The sequence below is a fragment of the Urocitellus parryii genome, chromosome 9 (assembly GCF_045843805.1).
Source record: "Urocitellus parryii isolate mUroPar1 chromosome 9, mUroPar1.hap1, whole genome shotgun sequence".
Classification (NCBI taxonomy): Eukaryota; Metazoa; Chordata; class Mammalia; order Rodentia; family Sciuridae; genus Urocitellus; species Urocitellus parryii.
The window spans coordinates 112605732-112620794 of record NC_135539.1 but is presented as its reverse complement, the minus strand read 5'-3'; the positions used below and the strand labels follow the sequence as shown (position 1 = coordinate 112620794).

The 15063-nt window shown below is 52.3% G+C and overlaps 1 protein-coding gene across 2 annotated transcripts in view; it reads left to right on the top strand.

Annotated features, from left to right (window-relative positions):
• Tmcc2 (transmembrane and coiled-coil domain family 2) overlaps positions 1–5097 on the top strand; it is a 43266-nt gene extending 38169 nt beyond the window's left edge. For both annotated transcript variants that reach the window (XM_026387518.2, XM_077802384.1), the window contains 3 exons: positions 153–1093; positions 2426–2561; positions 3569–5097. In XM_026387518.2, coding sequence (XP_026243303.1) covers positions 153–1093; positions 2426–2561; positions 3569–3880 — 1389 coding nt within the window. In that variant the 3' untranslated portion in view covers positions 3881–5097. The remainder of the gene's footprint in view (positions 1–152; positions 1094–2425; positions 2562–3568) is intronic.
• The last annotated feature ends 9966 nt before the right edge of the window (positions 5098–15063 follow it).

Genomic DNA, 15063 nt, shown 5'->3' with positions numbered 1-15063 from the left:
ACAACTTTCCAGTCTCACCTGCTTGGTCCCTGTGCTGGGGCAGGTAGAGAAACCAAGTTCCAGAGGTCTCCATGGCCACAGGAGAGAATCCTGCCAGCCCCTCCTGTGGGCTCGTGATTTATCCCTGCTTCCTCTGCTTGCTCCTTCCCTAGGGCGACAAGGGAGACCTGGTGTCCCTGAGCCTTCCCTCCGGCTCCGGCCATGGTGACACTGATGGTCCCATCAGCCTGGACGTGCCAGATGGGGCACCAGACCCCCAGCGGACCAAGGCCGCCATCGACCACCTGCATCAGAAGATCTTGAAGATCACCGAGCAGATCAAGATCGAGCAGGAGGCGCGGGACGACAACGTGGCCGAGTACCTGAAGCTGGCCAACAACGCGGACAAGCAGCAGGTGTCCCGCATCAAGCAGGTGTTCGAGAAGAAGAACCAGAAGTCGGCCCAGACCATCGCGCAGCTGCACAAGAAGCTGGAGCACTACCGCCGGCGCCTCAAGGAGATCGAGCAGAACGGGCCCTCGCGGCAGCCCAAGGACGTGCTGCGGGACATGCAGCAGGGGCTGAAGGACGTGGGGGCCAACGTGCGCGCGGGCATCAGCGGCTTCGGGGGCGGCGTGGTGGAGGGCGTCAAGGGCAGCCTGTCTGGCCTCTCGCAGGCCACCCACAGCGCCGTGGTGTCCAAGCCCCGGGAGTTCGCCAGCCTCATCCGCAACAAGTTTGGCAGCGCCGACAACATTGCCCACCTGAAGGACCCCCTGGAAGACGGGCCCCCAGAGGAGGCGTCCCGGGCCCTGAGTGGCAGCGCTACCCTGGTGTCCAGCCCCAAGTACGGCAGCGATGACGAGTGCTCCAGCGCCAGCGCCAGCTCCGCAGGGGCGGGCAGCAACTCCGGGGCGGGGCCTGGGGGCGCGCTGGGAAGCCCCAAGTCCACTACGCTGTACGGAGCCCCCGGAAACCTGGACTCTCTGATAGAGGAGCTGCGGGAGATCAAGGACGGACAGTCGCACCTGGAGGACTCCATGGAGGACATGAAGACTCAGCTGCAGAGGGACTATACCTACATGACCCAGTGCCTACAGGAGGAGCGCTACAGGTAGGTGTCTGCACGGCTCTGCTCTGCCCAGCGGACCCCATGAACCGGGGTGTGTAGGCTGAAGGAGAAGAATCTAGAAGGATCCTGGCTGCTGGGAGGGACAGAAAAAGGGCCCAAGGAGCTTCCCCCAGACTGATCAGGGCAGGAGGGAGATAGACTCCTGGGGATTCTGTCTACCTCAAGATGCTTTAGGTATCCCTGCCTGAGTTGCTATGGGGTTAGTGCACAGGAAAGGAGACTGAGGCAGGGTCCTGTCGCCGGGAGGGACTCTGGAGCCAGCCACCCAAGTTCAAATCCCTGCTCTTTTATTTACTGTGCACCTTGAGCAAGGCAATCAACACTGTGCATGTGGGTTCCCTGTCCTCACAGTGAGGATAATGTTCATCCTGACCTCAGAGGATCACTGTAAACACTGAATGTCCAAATTGTAAGTTTAAAGTGTGTAAATATGTGACACAGAAAGTTTAAATATCCAGTGGAAGCTCCTAAGGTCAGCCTGCAATTGAGCAGTAGTATGGGTCCTCCCTACTCCTTCCCCTTGGCCTGCTTTGCTCTTTGCTCTGTGCCTATAGTCTCTGGCACCTGCCACTTCCTCCCTGGGATTTGAGGGAATCTCTTCTGTAGTTAGCACTTTTTCTTCTGTATATGTGAAGAAGGAAATTGAGAGGGAATCCCATCTAAAAACCAACCACTGCCACTTAGCAGTCATCTTTTGATATTTTTGTGCCTTTCAGAGCAGGGATCATGTCCTCTACACGCAGGTGTCCCTGTTACCCAGAGCCCAGGTTAAAGTCTGTCAATCCTGGGGCTGGGGATGTGGCTCAAGCGGTAGCGCACTCGCCTGGCATGCGTGCGGCCCGGGTTCGATCCTCAGCACCACATACCAACAAAGATGTTGTGTCCGCCGAAAACTAAAAAAAAAAAAAAAAATATATTAAAAATTCTCTCTCTCTCTCTCTCTCTCTTTAAAAAAAAAAAAAAAAAAAAGTCTGTCAATCCTTAACTCCTCCATGTGTGAGCTGTGTAATCCTAGGCAGGTTATTTAACCTCTCTGTTTTAGTCCTCCTATCTCTCAAATGGGGATGACCCCAGTTCTGTCTGATGGGATTGTGGTGAGGATCTTATGTGGTGATGTGGGCAAATTGCTTAGCTCAGTGCCTGCATGTGGAAGTGTATGCATCATGGCTTCTGTCGTGGGGTTAAAGTTAGAACAGGACTGGACACACTGCGTGAGTTCAGTCATTGTTTGCTGAGAGATTGAATGAGCCAATCCTGGGGACAGAAGGAAGGCTTGGGAGCCGGGACTGGTGTCATTGTTTCTCCCGCTGCCAGGTACGAGCGGCTAGAGGAGCAGCTCAATGACCTCACCGAGCTTCACCAGAACGAGATGACCAACCTGAAGCAGGAGCTGGCCAGCATGGAGGAGAAGGTGGCCTACCAGTCCTACGAGAGGGCTCGGGACATCCAGGTACGGCCAGAGTCACCCTGACGAGGTCCCAGATGTGCCAGAGCAGCAGCCAGAGGGCTGGGCTTTTCTCACTTGGGGGATGATGGGACAGACTGTTACATGATCCAGGACAGATAGGCACAGGGCTAGAGAGGGCAGCATGGAGGTGGAGATAAGGGCAGGGCGGGCTGCGGCCAAGGGGGTGCACTGTGCAGAGGCAAGGGCCACCATGCCCCCCACCTCTTTGATGGCAGCCTTACAAATGAGTAATTGGCATTTCCAGGTATCAGCCTGCCTCAGAGGGAGCTGGGATTGGGCCAGCTTCTCACCTTCCCATTTCCTAGCATTCTCCCCCCTCCCCCAGAATTCATCCATAAAGGGCTCTCCCCCAGCTGCAACTGATCACTCTGCACCCCTCCTAGATCCTGGGGTGGTATGTATTGGTCAGTTTTATGTTGCTGCCATAAGATGCCCGAGGCTGGGTAGTTTGTAAAGAAAAGAGGTTTATTTAGCTCAAGATCTGGAGGTCCAAGAATATATTACTGGCTCTGATGAGGGCGTGGTGGCATCCCAATGGCAGGGGCTGTGTAGAAAAGATCACATGGTGAGGCAGAAAGGCAGAGAGATTCAGGCTCACGTTTGTTCTTTTGTAATAATCCACACTCTCAGGAACTCACTCTAAGAAACTCTAGTCTTGGGGCTGGGATGTGGCTCAAGCGGTAGCGCGCTCGCCTGGCATGCGTGCCGCCCGGGTTCGATCCTCAGCACCACATACAAACAAAGATGTTGTGTCCACCGAAAACTAAAAAATAAATATAAAAAAAAAAAAAAAAAGAAACTCTAGTCTCTACCAAGGGCAGCACCCCAGGGACCCAGTTGCCTTGCACTAGTCCCTCTAACATGGCCACATTGGGCCCCAAGCTTCCAAACCCTGAGTCCCAGGAGGGCACATTCAAACCCTATTCAGCAGGTGGGTGGGGCTCCCCCTCGAGGTCCCACCCGTGCTGAGCTCCCCTGCACCCCTGCAGGAAGCCGTGGAGTCCTGCCTGACCCGAGTCACCAAGCTGGAGCTGCAGCAGCAGCAGCAGCAGGTGGTGCAGCTGGAGGGCGTGGAGAACGCCAACGCGCGGGCACTGCTGGGCAAGTTCATCAACGTGATCCTGGCGCTCATGGCTGTGCTGCTGGTTTTCGTGTCCACCGTTGCCAACTTCATCACGCCCCTCATGAAGACACGCCTGCGCATCACCAGCACCGCCCTCCTGGTCCTCCTCCTCTTCCTCCTCTGGAAGCACTGGGACTCCCTCACCTACCTCCTGGAACACGTGCTGCTGCCCAGCTGAGCAGCCAGCCTGCCCCTGCTCCATGCTTTCTGGCCCCCAGTGGCCACACAGCTCCAGGAGGGACTCTGGGACTCCTGAGTCCCTCGGACTTTTTTGTGTGTCTGGTTTGGCCTCCTGCCCAAACTGTCCATTCCAACGGCTCCTGCCCCTTCTCCATACTTCCTTCTGTCCGACACCCTCTCCCTCCTGTCCTGAAGGGGGCTGAGAGTATGACCCTGGCTGGAGACCGTGGGGACACTTGTGGCGAAGTGGAGCCGAGGTGGACACTGGGACTGGATTGTTTTGGTGACCTACAGTCAAACAGGACTTCTCCCAGCTGACCTCAGGATGCCCCAGCTCAGGAAGGCCACAAAGAACAGGAGAAGGCAAAGGCTCTGCCTCGACTTTCCTGGGAAAGAGCTCACCCTGGAGACAGCCACAGTTCCAAGCAAGAGAGGGAGGAGGCTGTGCTGGTCCCAGAGGAGGAGGCTGTGCTGGTCCCTGCTGACACAGGAAGGGGAGGGTCCATGGCCTTTGGTATCTCTAGGGCCAGAGAGCAAGCTCAGAGTGGCTACTCAGGAGTTGAGCCCACCCCTTCCTGCCAGAGCTGGTTTGAGGCTGGCCTCTGAACGGGGCCCTTCAGGATCTGCAGGAGGCTGGCTCTGGAGGCTGGGCGGGGTGTGGCTTTGGATTTGTTTTCCCTGCTAGTCTTTCTGCCTGCCTGTCACTGCTATTTTCAGGGAAACGGGGCCCCAGAGGCCCTGAGTCTCAGTCCAAACCCTTTGGCCTTTGGGAACACATTGGGTCCTATTTATTATTTATTTGTTCCTTTAGAACCTTACCCCCACATCTGTCCCACTGAGCTCCAGGGAGAGGACCCGCCCTGCCCTCCCTCTGAAGCCAGGGCATATTCTCAGCTCATCGGCACCTCCATGCCATATAGCCTCTGCATAATCCTGGGAGAAGTGGGGGGCAGCCACCCAGCCCCACTCTCCCCCGCAGTCCTGGCCGGGTGGGAGAAGCGTAGCCTCTCTTTTATATGTCTATTTATTTTGTACGTGTGTATTTGTGGGGAGGAGGTTGTGTGTTGCTTTATTTTTTTAAGGCTCTGGAGTGTTGCGTATAGTTTCTGTCCCCATCCCAGCCTCCCCACGGCACTTCCAAGCACAGAGGGGATTTCTCGGAACAAGAGCGAGGAATCCCCTGGAACAGGGAAAAGCAGTGCCTGCCAGCTGTTGTGGACCTTCCCAAGAAATAAATATCCTCTAAATTTTCAAACCATCCTGTCTGGTGTTGATTGATTTAAGTGGTCTCCATGGGAACCTCTGAGTCTCTGCCTCACCCCAAAGCACTCTGGGTAGCACAGGCTGAGCGATTCTTGCTGGCCCCAGCCTTTTTCCTTCAGGATCCAACATGGGTGACAAGGCATCATCTATGTGCCCTTCCCACCTTGATTTGTGCAGCCAACACTCTGGCCTAAGTGATAGGACACCCACCCAGTCCAGCCCTCCTGGAGTGCCTTTCCAGGGGGAGGGAAATTGGGAGATTCCTCTAGCTTGGTGCAGATGAACAGCGGGAGGCCTGAATGACAGCAGTCATGCCCAAGTGTAGCCAGGAGAGGGCAGCAGAGTTCTTACTCCAAACCCTTTCTCAAGGTTCAGCTCCAAGTGGGCACCTGCTGAGGGTAGCTTAGCCTTGCTAATGCCACTTAGCTGGGGCATAGAGCACCTGCTGTCCAAGTGGACCATGGTCTTTTGCATAGAGGCCAGGCCCTCAGTTTCTGTTCTGTGGCTGCAGCATCCACTCCTGGCAGTTCCTACAGAAGGGCAGCCCAGAAGGCACTAGATTCCCAGCAGGAACCCCCATGGGAGTCTGGAAGAGGCCACCAAGTCTCCTTCCTGAGAGGGGGAGATGCTCATCTCTAGCATCATGAGAGGGGTGTGTGTGGGAAAAGCACCCAGCCCAGAGCGCAGGACCCTGAGTCCTGGCCTATAATTAGTGCATGTGAAGCCAACTTGCCCCACCTGGGGTCCTCAGTGTCCACATCTGTAAAACAGCATGGATGCAGTCCCTGCTACCTTTGAAGATCCCTGACATGCTGTGGTTCTGTGCATTGGACAAGTCAAAAGTGAAACTATCTGTGCCCTCCAGGAGAGGTCAGGAGTCAAGGACAGCGCCCTAACTGGATTGGAGAAGTGCAGGGAGGGCCATGATGACTGTTGGACTTCACCCTCTGCACCATGCAGGAATTTCACCAGGTGACCTTTCCAGGTCCTCAGACAAAGTCCTTCCTGGACCCCGCTTCCCTACTTCTCTTTCAACCACCAATGCACACATTTCCCTTGGGGGCCCCAGGTGGCCCAGAGCCCACATTCCTGGGCCCCAGGTGGGGGGTGGCCCCTTCAGGCTTCAGACATTTCCCACATTCTTCCCCAAGGTCAGGTGCCTTCCCCTGAATTGGCTCTTAAATGTCACCACCAGGCACAGTCCCCATTGAAAGGGAGGAGGGAAGGGAGGAGGCAATTCTTGGCTGATCCTGGGGCGGGGGGAGCTGGTCAGCCCCAGCTACATTTTCTGCATCCAGTAGGAGACAACACTAGCTTGTGTTGACCTCATCGCAACAACGGGGTTTCTAGTGAAGCCCTGCCACACGAGACTTTGTTCCTCCAACGGCCACTAATTCTTCCTTGTTTATTTAGTCTTCACTCCCTATGTAAAAATGGGATTACTTGCCCAGACTCAGGCCCTGTCACCTGCTCTCACCCAGGGTTCATGGAGTAGACACTGCATCAGAGTTGCCCCCTCTGTGGGACCAATAGGTAGGCCCTTCCCAGAGCATCTGCACCGCAGGGCTCAGCCGACAGGCACACTTCATGCAGCCAGGTCCCCTGACTTGGGGGCAGCTGAGACTGCATCTCTGCCTGGGGCCCCATGGCTCCAGCAGCACTGAACTGGCCTGGCGGGGACATGTCCACTGCGCCTGTGCAGAGCTGATCTACCCTGCAGCCTTGTGGACCAGGGGCATGCCAGCAGGTGCCACCCTGGCAAACACGGAAGCCAGCAGACAGCGCAGGCTAGCAGGAGGGGACCTACACACCAGCCGGGGTCCTCCCAGTGGTTCTGGGCTGCAGAAGGGAAGGAGGGGAGGAGATGTTGGGGTCACAAAGGAGTACAGGAAGGGAGCTGGGCCAGGACACAGGGAGCCATCTCTGTGGCAGGCTTAATTTTCCTTAGTAGCCAGGGCCTAAGTGAAGATAGGATCCAATATTTAAAAAAAATTTTTTTTAAATTTGTTCTAATTAATTATACATGAGGATCCCAATATTAAGGGACCTGGGATCAAAGTCTTTACTCACCTTTGATGAGGTTCCAGCTGATCTCAGATCAGAAAACTTCATTTGCTGATCACAATGGGACAACACTGGCTCACAGATTTGGGCTCAGGAGACATGACATTGCATGTCAAGACTGGCGCAGTGCCTGGAATGTCGTGGGATAACCCCAGGCAGTTATTACTACTCCTCACCCTTGAACCCGTGGATGTTAAGGCACAGAACTTGTTGGAGAAGTCCAGGGCTGACCCCATGGAAACGTAATGAGTCTCAGCCTATGACCCCTGAAGGCTCAGTAGAGGCCCTCACAGTTCCTCTTCCCTGGGGGCTAAGAGCTGTTTATTCCCAGAGGCCTTTCCCCTGGTAGCCAATGCTGGCCCAGCTTGACTGGACTGGATGAGGCCTGCCTGGCCCAGGCCAACTGCCATGACCCCAGCCTCACAAGGTTATCAGTGTGTGGGGCCTCCCTCTTCTAGACCTGATCCTAAACCTGAGGTCTAGGAAAGAGAGCAGGAACTGGCATCGAGAAGCCTGGGCGTCACCTGCTGGAGTGGTGCTCGGCTGTAATCCCAGTGACTTGGAAGGCCCAGGCAGGAGGATGAAAAGTTAAGGCCAGCCTTGGCCACTTGGTGAGATCCTGTCTCAAAATAAAAAATAGAAAAGGGCTGAGGATGTGGCTCAGTGGCAGAGCGCCCTGGCTTCAATGCCCGAACTAACCACCTAGTAGCACAATGGTGAGGCTCAGTGCCCCCAGACCTTCCCCTAGGGGAGCCATCTAGGGCTCCCAGGAAGGGGTCTAAGCTGCCTGGGACCAGGACTTGGCGGGGCTTGGGTAAGTAAGTGGCCAGCAGCAAACCCTTGGCCAGACGACTTGGAGTCAACCCTCAGACAGACAGGAGGAGGAGACAGCCCCATCAGGCCTGCTGGGATGGCGTGGGGGAGGAGGGGAGGCTGGGACCTGTCCCAGCACATCCAGACCTGTTGGCAAGTCCTGAGTCACCCAGACAGCCAGAAGGGCAATCTGGGTGGAGAAGAGCAGAGGGCTCCCTCCCTGTCAACCCAACCCTGGCTTCAGTCCCCTCCCCTGCAAGGCTGACTGCCCAGATGAAGTATCCTGGGCCCAGCAAGTGCACTCTGCCTCCAAAAGCACCCAGTGGAGATTCCACAAGCTCCCTCCGGGTGCCCAGGCTCTTACCCTGACAACCTTCCAGCCTGAAGGTTCCTTTGTTGCCTTACCTTGATTATTTTTGTAGCAATTTCATCTTACTGAAGAAACACTTAGAGCAAACCCTTTAGAAAGATCTGGGTGTCTCTGGCTGGTCTGGGTCTGGCTCTCTGGTCTCTGGAGGTGGTAAGACAGGGGTTTCCATTGGTCATTAAATGAACTCATGGGGAGGGGCAGGGAGGGGCAGGCAGGGTCAAGGATGGGAACATTCAAGAGATGGCAACATGGCAGCCAAAGAGAAGGGACGGCAGAGGGGTGTCTGTTCCTTCTTCTCCATTCCTTTCCTTTGCTGGGGGACTGTCATCGAGGTTTGACATCCTGGAGTCCAGGTATGTGACCCTGAATCACCTTGCTAGCCTCAGGCTCAATCCAATTCAAGACACGCACACACACACACACACACACACACACACACACACACCCATACATACACACACACGTGTGATTGAACCCAGGGCCTTGTGCATACAGAGCAAGCACTCTACCCACTGAGCTATATACCCAGTCCAAGAAACATGGTTTTGAGCACCAGCATGCAAGCAGCTCCCTCCCACCAAGCAAACAGGAGTCAAGTGGCAACAGGGCCTGGAATCCAGAGGCCCTGGAGCAGAGAGCATCATACTTTTTGTTTGTTTTTTTCTTATTCTTTTTGGTACCAGGGGCGGGCGCTTAACCACTGAGACACATCCCAGCCCTTTTTTGTATTTTATTTAGAAATAGGGTCTCACTGAGTTGCTTAGAGCCTCACTAATTTGCTGAGGCTGGCAATCCTCCTGCCTCAGCCTTCAGAGCAGCTGGGATTACAGGCACGTGCCACTGTCCCTGGCTGGAGAGCTTCATTCTGATGGGGAACTGTGGAGAGCTTTCTTGGAACATTGGGGCTTGCACAAGAGGCAAAATGAGCGTGTCCTGCAGCAGAATGGCTGTGGAGTTGGAGGGGGAGTAGGGATGAGTGTCCACACCACGTTTCCGACATCAGCACTGGCCAGCCCGCGTACGTCACTATGAGAAGGACAGCTGTCAGAGTGAAGGAAATTCAACCCCAGCACTTCTGGGATGTGGAAGTGTCAAAGGGGTTGTTCGTGCTTGAAAGGAGAGGGAGCTTTGGAACAGAAGGGAGAGGAAAAGAGCAGTCCCCTCAGGAAGAGCTGGGGCCACCTCTGGGGACTGGGGAGCTGACATTCAGGTGTGTGTGTGACACTGAGCAGGTCACATCATCTCTTTGAAGCCCCATCATCACCCAAATGGAGAACTGGAGATGGGTGAACTGGAGATGGAGAGATTGGCGGGGGGGCTAATGAGTCACCGGGGCCCTGGGGGTCTCTGGGAAGATGGAGAAGGTGTTTCTTTGTGAAGGCAAACAGAGGGCAGGGGGTGGAGCTAAAGATGAAAGAGGCTCCCTTCCCCCGTGGGGTGGCTGTAAGACTTAAAAGGAGGTGGCTTTACTGTCTACTGTGCTGTGATTGGAGGGCTCGGAAGGCCCATCCTGGCCCCAAGTCCTGGTAATATGATTCCCTTTTCCTGTCCAGGTCCCCACAGCTATCAGATGCTTTTTGGGTGCATTGATTCATTTCATCCTCACAACGACCCTGGGGAGTGGCCAGGGAGGTGCCATCAGACTCCATTTTACAGATGATTGAGCTGGGTCTCAGAAAGAGGAGGGGAACTCACTCCTGCCACTCAACTGCTGAGCGGCTGACCCAGAACAAACCCAGGGTTGCTGATAATGCCACTGCCTGTAGTGACAGCCCCTAAGCAGGTGCAACCAGAGCCAGTCAGTTACATCTTGGTATGAGTTGGTTTATCCTATTGAACCCTTGCCTTGCTCTGCAGGAGAAAGAGAAGGATGGAGTTTGGGAAGTAGGGGGCAATTTTTTTTAAGAGGCAGAAAAGGAAGACAAAACTTCCACAAATTCCATTGACTTTCTACTTTTTCCCAGACTGGGTCCTTTAGCCACTAAATTTATCTCCAGTCCCAGAGGGAAAAGGCTGGGGATCCAAAGGAACCATTCATTTATCTGCTCATCAAACCAGTAGGAACATTCTGCTTGGTGGAAGAGATGGAGGATTCAGAGTCTAGACAGACCTGCCTTGATTATCCAAAAAAATCTATCCCAAAGACTGAGATAAAAGATAGGTGAACGACAGAAGAAATAAAATTGATCAACAAACATATGAACAAACGTTCAACATCTCTAGCAATTAAGAAATGAAAATCAAAAGCACACTGAGATTCCATCTCACACCAGTCAGAATGGCAATCATCAAGAATACAGGCAACCATAAATGTTGGCGAGGATGTGGGGGGAAAGGTATACTCATTCACTATTGGTGGGACTGCAAGTTGGTGCAACCACTATGGAAAACAGTATGGAGATTCCTAAGAAAACTTGGAATGGAACCACCATTTGACCCAGTCATCCCACTCCTAGGTTTATACCTGAAGGACTTAAAATCAGCATATTACAATGATGCATATACATCAGTGTTTATAGAAGCTCAATTCACAATAGCTAAACTATGGAACCAGCCTAGGTGCCCTTCAACAGATGAATGGATAAAGAAACTGTGGTAGATATACACAATGGAATAATACTCAGCCTCAAAGAAGAATGAAATTATGGCATTTTCTGGTAAATGGATGGAACTGGGGAATATTATGCTAAGAGAAATAAGCCTATCCCAAAGAACCAAAGGCCAAATGTTTTCCCTGATCTGCAGATGCTAATTCACAATGGGGGGTGTGGGGAGAGAATAGTGATATTTTGGACTAAACAGAGGGGAGTGGAGGGAGAGGAGGGGCATAGGAGTAGGAAGGATAGTAGAATGAATCGGAAATTATTACCCTACGTGCATATATGATTTCATGACCTGTGTAACTCTACATCATGTACAACCAGATGAATGAGAAATTATATTCCATTTATGTATGATGTGTCAAAATGCAGTCTACTGTCATGTATAACTAATTAGAATATTAGAAAAAAAAAGAGGTGAATGAGCACATAACTTGGCAGCTGCTAGGGTGGAATGACTATCTAAGGCAGAGCACAGAGCAGCTAACCCCCAGGGGAGTTGGGGAGATACCGTCTCCTCACTCCATGACACATCCTTCCTCACACACTTTCCACCCAGCTCAGCACCTCATTAGCCTTCCAGCCAGAAAGTCCTTTAAGTTACCTCCCTGAAATCCCCCTTGTCCAGCAGTGCCTACTCTGCCTGACCATGCCCAGTGACCCCACCGGTGACTACAGCAACTAGATGAAGAAGGGCAGTGGGGGCTTCATGGAATTTCTGGTCAATTTCCCATTCTACAGATGAGGAAACCGAGACCCAAAAGGGTGGTGACTTGCCCCAGGTCATCACAGTGATATCAGCTCACCTGGACCCTCACCTGCAGGGGCTGCTCCTGCCGAGAATCACACACATCTGAGTATGATTGCCGAACGGGTGGGTAGACAGGGCCTTGACAGCATCCTGAACAGAGGATGGTCTGAAGCAGGGAGCAGGGCAGGACAGAGAGTGCTCATCAGGAGGGGTTGAGATGGTGGCAGGGCAGGAAGCCCGTTCCACAGACCCTGCTTCTCCATTCAGTCTGTCTCATCAGATCTCTCAAAGTAGGGCTGTATAAATTTCAATCAATCACAGTTAAATAAAATTCAAATCCAGTTTTTCAGCAGCACTAGCCACATTTCAAGTACTCAGTAGCCGTATGTGGCTAGTGTCCACCATATAGGATGCAGCGGTAGAGAACATTCCATTGAAGCAGAACGTCCTCTTCAGACAGAGCTGCTCTTGTTCCTTCATATAGGTAATCTCATTTAAAAATATTTTCCCAAGCTGGGCACAGTGGCGCATGCCTGTAATCCCAGAAACTTGAGAGGCTGAGAAAGGAGGGCCATGAGTTCAAAGCCAGACTCAGCAATTTAGCAAGGCCTTAAGCAACTTAGTGAGACCTGTTTCTTTCTTTTTTTTTTTTTCAATATTTATTTTTTAGGTGTAGTTGGACACAATGCCTTATTATTTTATTTCCTTATTTTTATGTGTTGCTGAGGATCAAACCCAGGGCCTCGCACGTGCTAGGCGAGCGCTCTATCACTGAACCCCAGCCCCAGCCCCGAGACCTGTTTCTTTTTTTTAGGTTTTAAGTGGACACAATATCTTTATTTTACATTTATGTGGTGCTGAGGATCGAACCCAGAGCCTCATGCATCCTAGGCAAGCGCTCTACCACTGAGCCACAAACTCAGCCCCTGAAACCTGTTTCTTAATATGAAAAAAAGGGCTGGGGATGTGGCTCAGTGGTTAAGTGCCCTTGGATTTAATCCCTGGTATGTATGTGTGTGTGTGTGTGTGTGTGTGTGTGTGTGTGAGTGTGTGAGTGTGGGTGTGAGTGTGTATTTCCAGTTTCTTTGATACGTGTTTGTTGTCTAAAGTTGAACAAGGAAATTCAAATCTCAGGTTGTTCCCTTTACCCACGATTAGCATTTGACAGATGTTTCCAGTTTTTATTCTTCCTTTAGAAGAAAATTCAAATAAGGCCTGGACATTGTATTAAAAAGAAAAGCAAACACTATAGAGACATTGAGCGTTAAAATGTCCCTCAACACCTCTTTCCAAAGGAAAGCCGGTCAGCAGCTTGGCACATATTTGTCCAGAGTCTGAGCCTGGCCCCCATCCCGTGGTCACTGAGGGGCCCCTTTAACCACAGGACTCCCATTTACTGACATTTGCCCACACCTGTTGCTCAAGACTTCCGGTCCCTCCCCTTGAACTCACCCAAAACTGTCAGCACAGCTGAGAATCCCTCCCAGCCACTTCTCCTTTGGACCTTCATTTTTTAGGGTTCCAGAAGCCTCTCTCCCTGGGCCACCCAGCCCCACTCCCTGCTCCATGCAGCACCACATCAGGGCCCAGGGACAGGCACTGTGTCCTCTTCATCTCACCCACCTCTTCATTTCTCACCGCTGTGTCTAGACAGCGGCATCAGCAAAGGCCTCAAGAGCCAACCCAAGAGTCACTCACCATTACATCCCGGCTCCACAGCTAACCAGTCATCGTGGGATCCCACGCAATGTGCTTAGCCTCTGGAGACCTCATCTTTCTCACCTGAAAAATGGATCTAAAACCGTCTACCTCAAGGTGTTGCTGTGAGAGTCTCAGGAAAAGGGACACTTGACCTCCCTCCTCTTAAGGTGTTTGGCTGGGACTGAGAATCAAGTGGACACAAGACAGATCGGCAGGAGAAACAGCACACAGATTTTACTTTTGGTGTGCATGGAAGTCTCCCCAAGAAAACAAGAACCCAAAGAAGTGGCAAGACGTAAATGCCAAAGAATGGCAAGTGTGGAAAAGTAACTAACATGCATAGAGGCTAAGAAAAGCCTATTTTAACAAGATCTGTTTATACAGATGTTTCTCAGGCTCAACTCCCTGTCTGTTATAAAAGAATATTTCTTTTTTTTTTCCTGATAGAGAGAGTATCCCTTTTGTATTTGCTGGTTTTCAAGTGTCTTTTTTTTTTTTTAAGAGAGAGTGAGAGAGGCAGAGAGAGAAAGAGAGAGAGAGAATTTTAACATTTATTTTTTAGTTATCGGCGGACACAACATCTTTGTATGTGGTGCTGAGAATCGAACCCGGGCCGAACGAATACGAGGCGAGTGCACTACCGCTTGAGCCACATCCCCAGCCCTTCAAGTGTCTTTATTCAAAATAATCCCATGTTAAATTGCTAAGGCTGACTTTGAACTCTTTTTTTTAGTTCTGCATGGGCCTAATATTTTTGTTTATTTATGTTTATGTGGTGCTGAGGATCAAACCCAGTGCCTCAAAGTAACTCTGCCATCCTTCAGAGTTAAATGAGACAGTGTATGTAAAACATCTAGCATTGTGTAATAGTTATTGTGTTTCATTTTTCAGATGGAAAAACAGGCTCAGAGAGACCTCAGCACCTCTCAAGGTCCTGCCAGCAGGACCTGGAGAAAACAAGGGTCTAACTCATGTCCACCTGTCTCCAAAGCCCAGGCTGCTGCCCACATGGGGCAAGTGCTTTTTGACCTCAGCCTGCAAGCTCCAAACACCTGCCTTCAGTCCAAAGAGAAAGGAAGAAGCACGGAGGCAGCAGAAGGAAAGCTTTACAGTGGTGCCAAACCCTGACTGTCCCCAGATTGGTCACCGGCCAGAGCCTGGGAGGGCAACTCTCCCTTCCCACAGAGTTCTTCTTCCCAATCTGCCCACTGCAGATTGGGCATCTCTACTGCAGTTCTGACCGCCGTGGACTCAGTTTCCCCACATATATGATCACCCTGTCAATGACATTCTGCACTTCCGTGACCCTCCATCCCAGGGGTCATCAGGGGACACGGCTCAGGCTTGACTGGGGGCAGGATGAAAGATTCACCACTCAGACCAGGCCCTGGTAGGAGTTGGATAGCACCCACATGCCCCAACCTGGATTTACCCCTGCTCTCTCTCCAGGCTCCCCTGGGGCCCTGAGAGAGGGTGCGGTGTCAACAGGCCTGCTGGGCCGGAGCAGGTTTGGAAAGAGGATGAGGAAGGACAGGGCGTGGTGGGGAGAGTGCGCCTCTCCGGCTTAAGGGTGATGACTAGAAAGGGGGCACTCCTGCCAGCTTCCGAGCAATGCAACT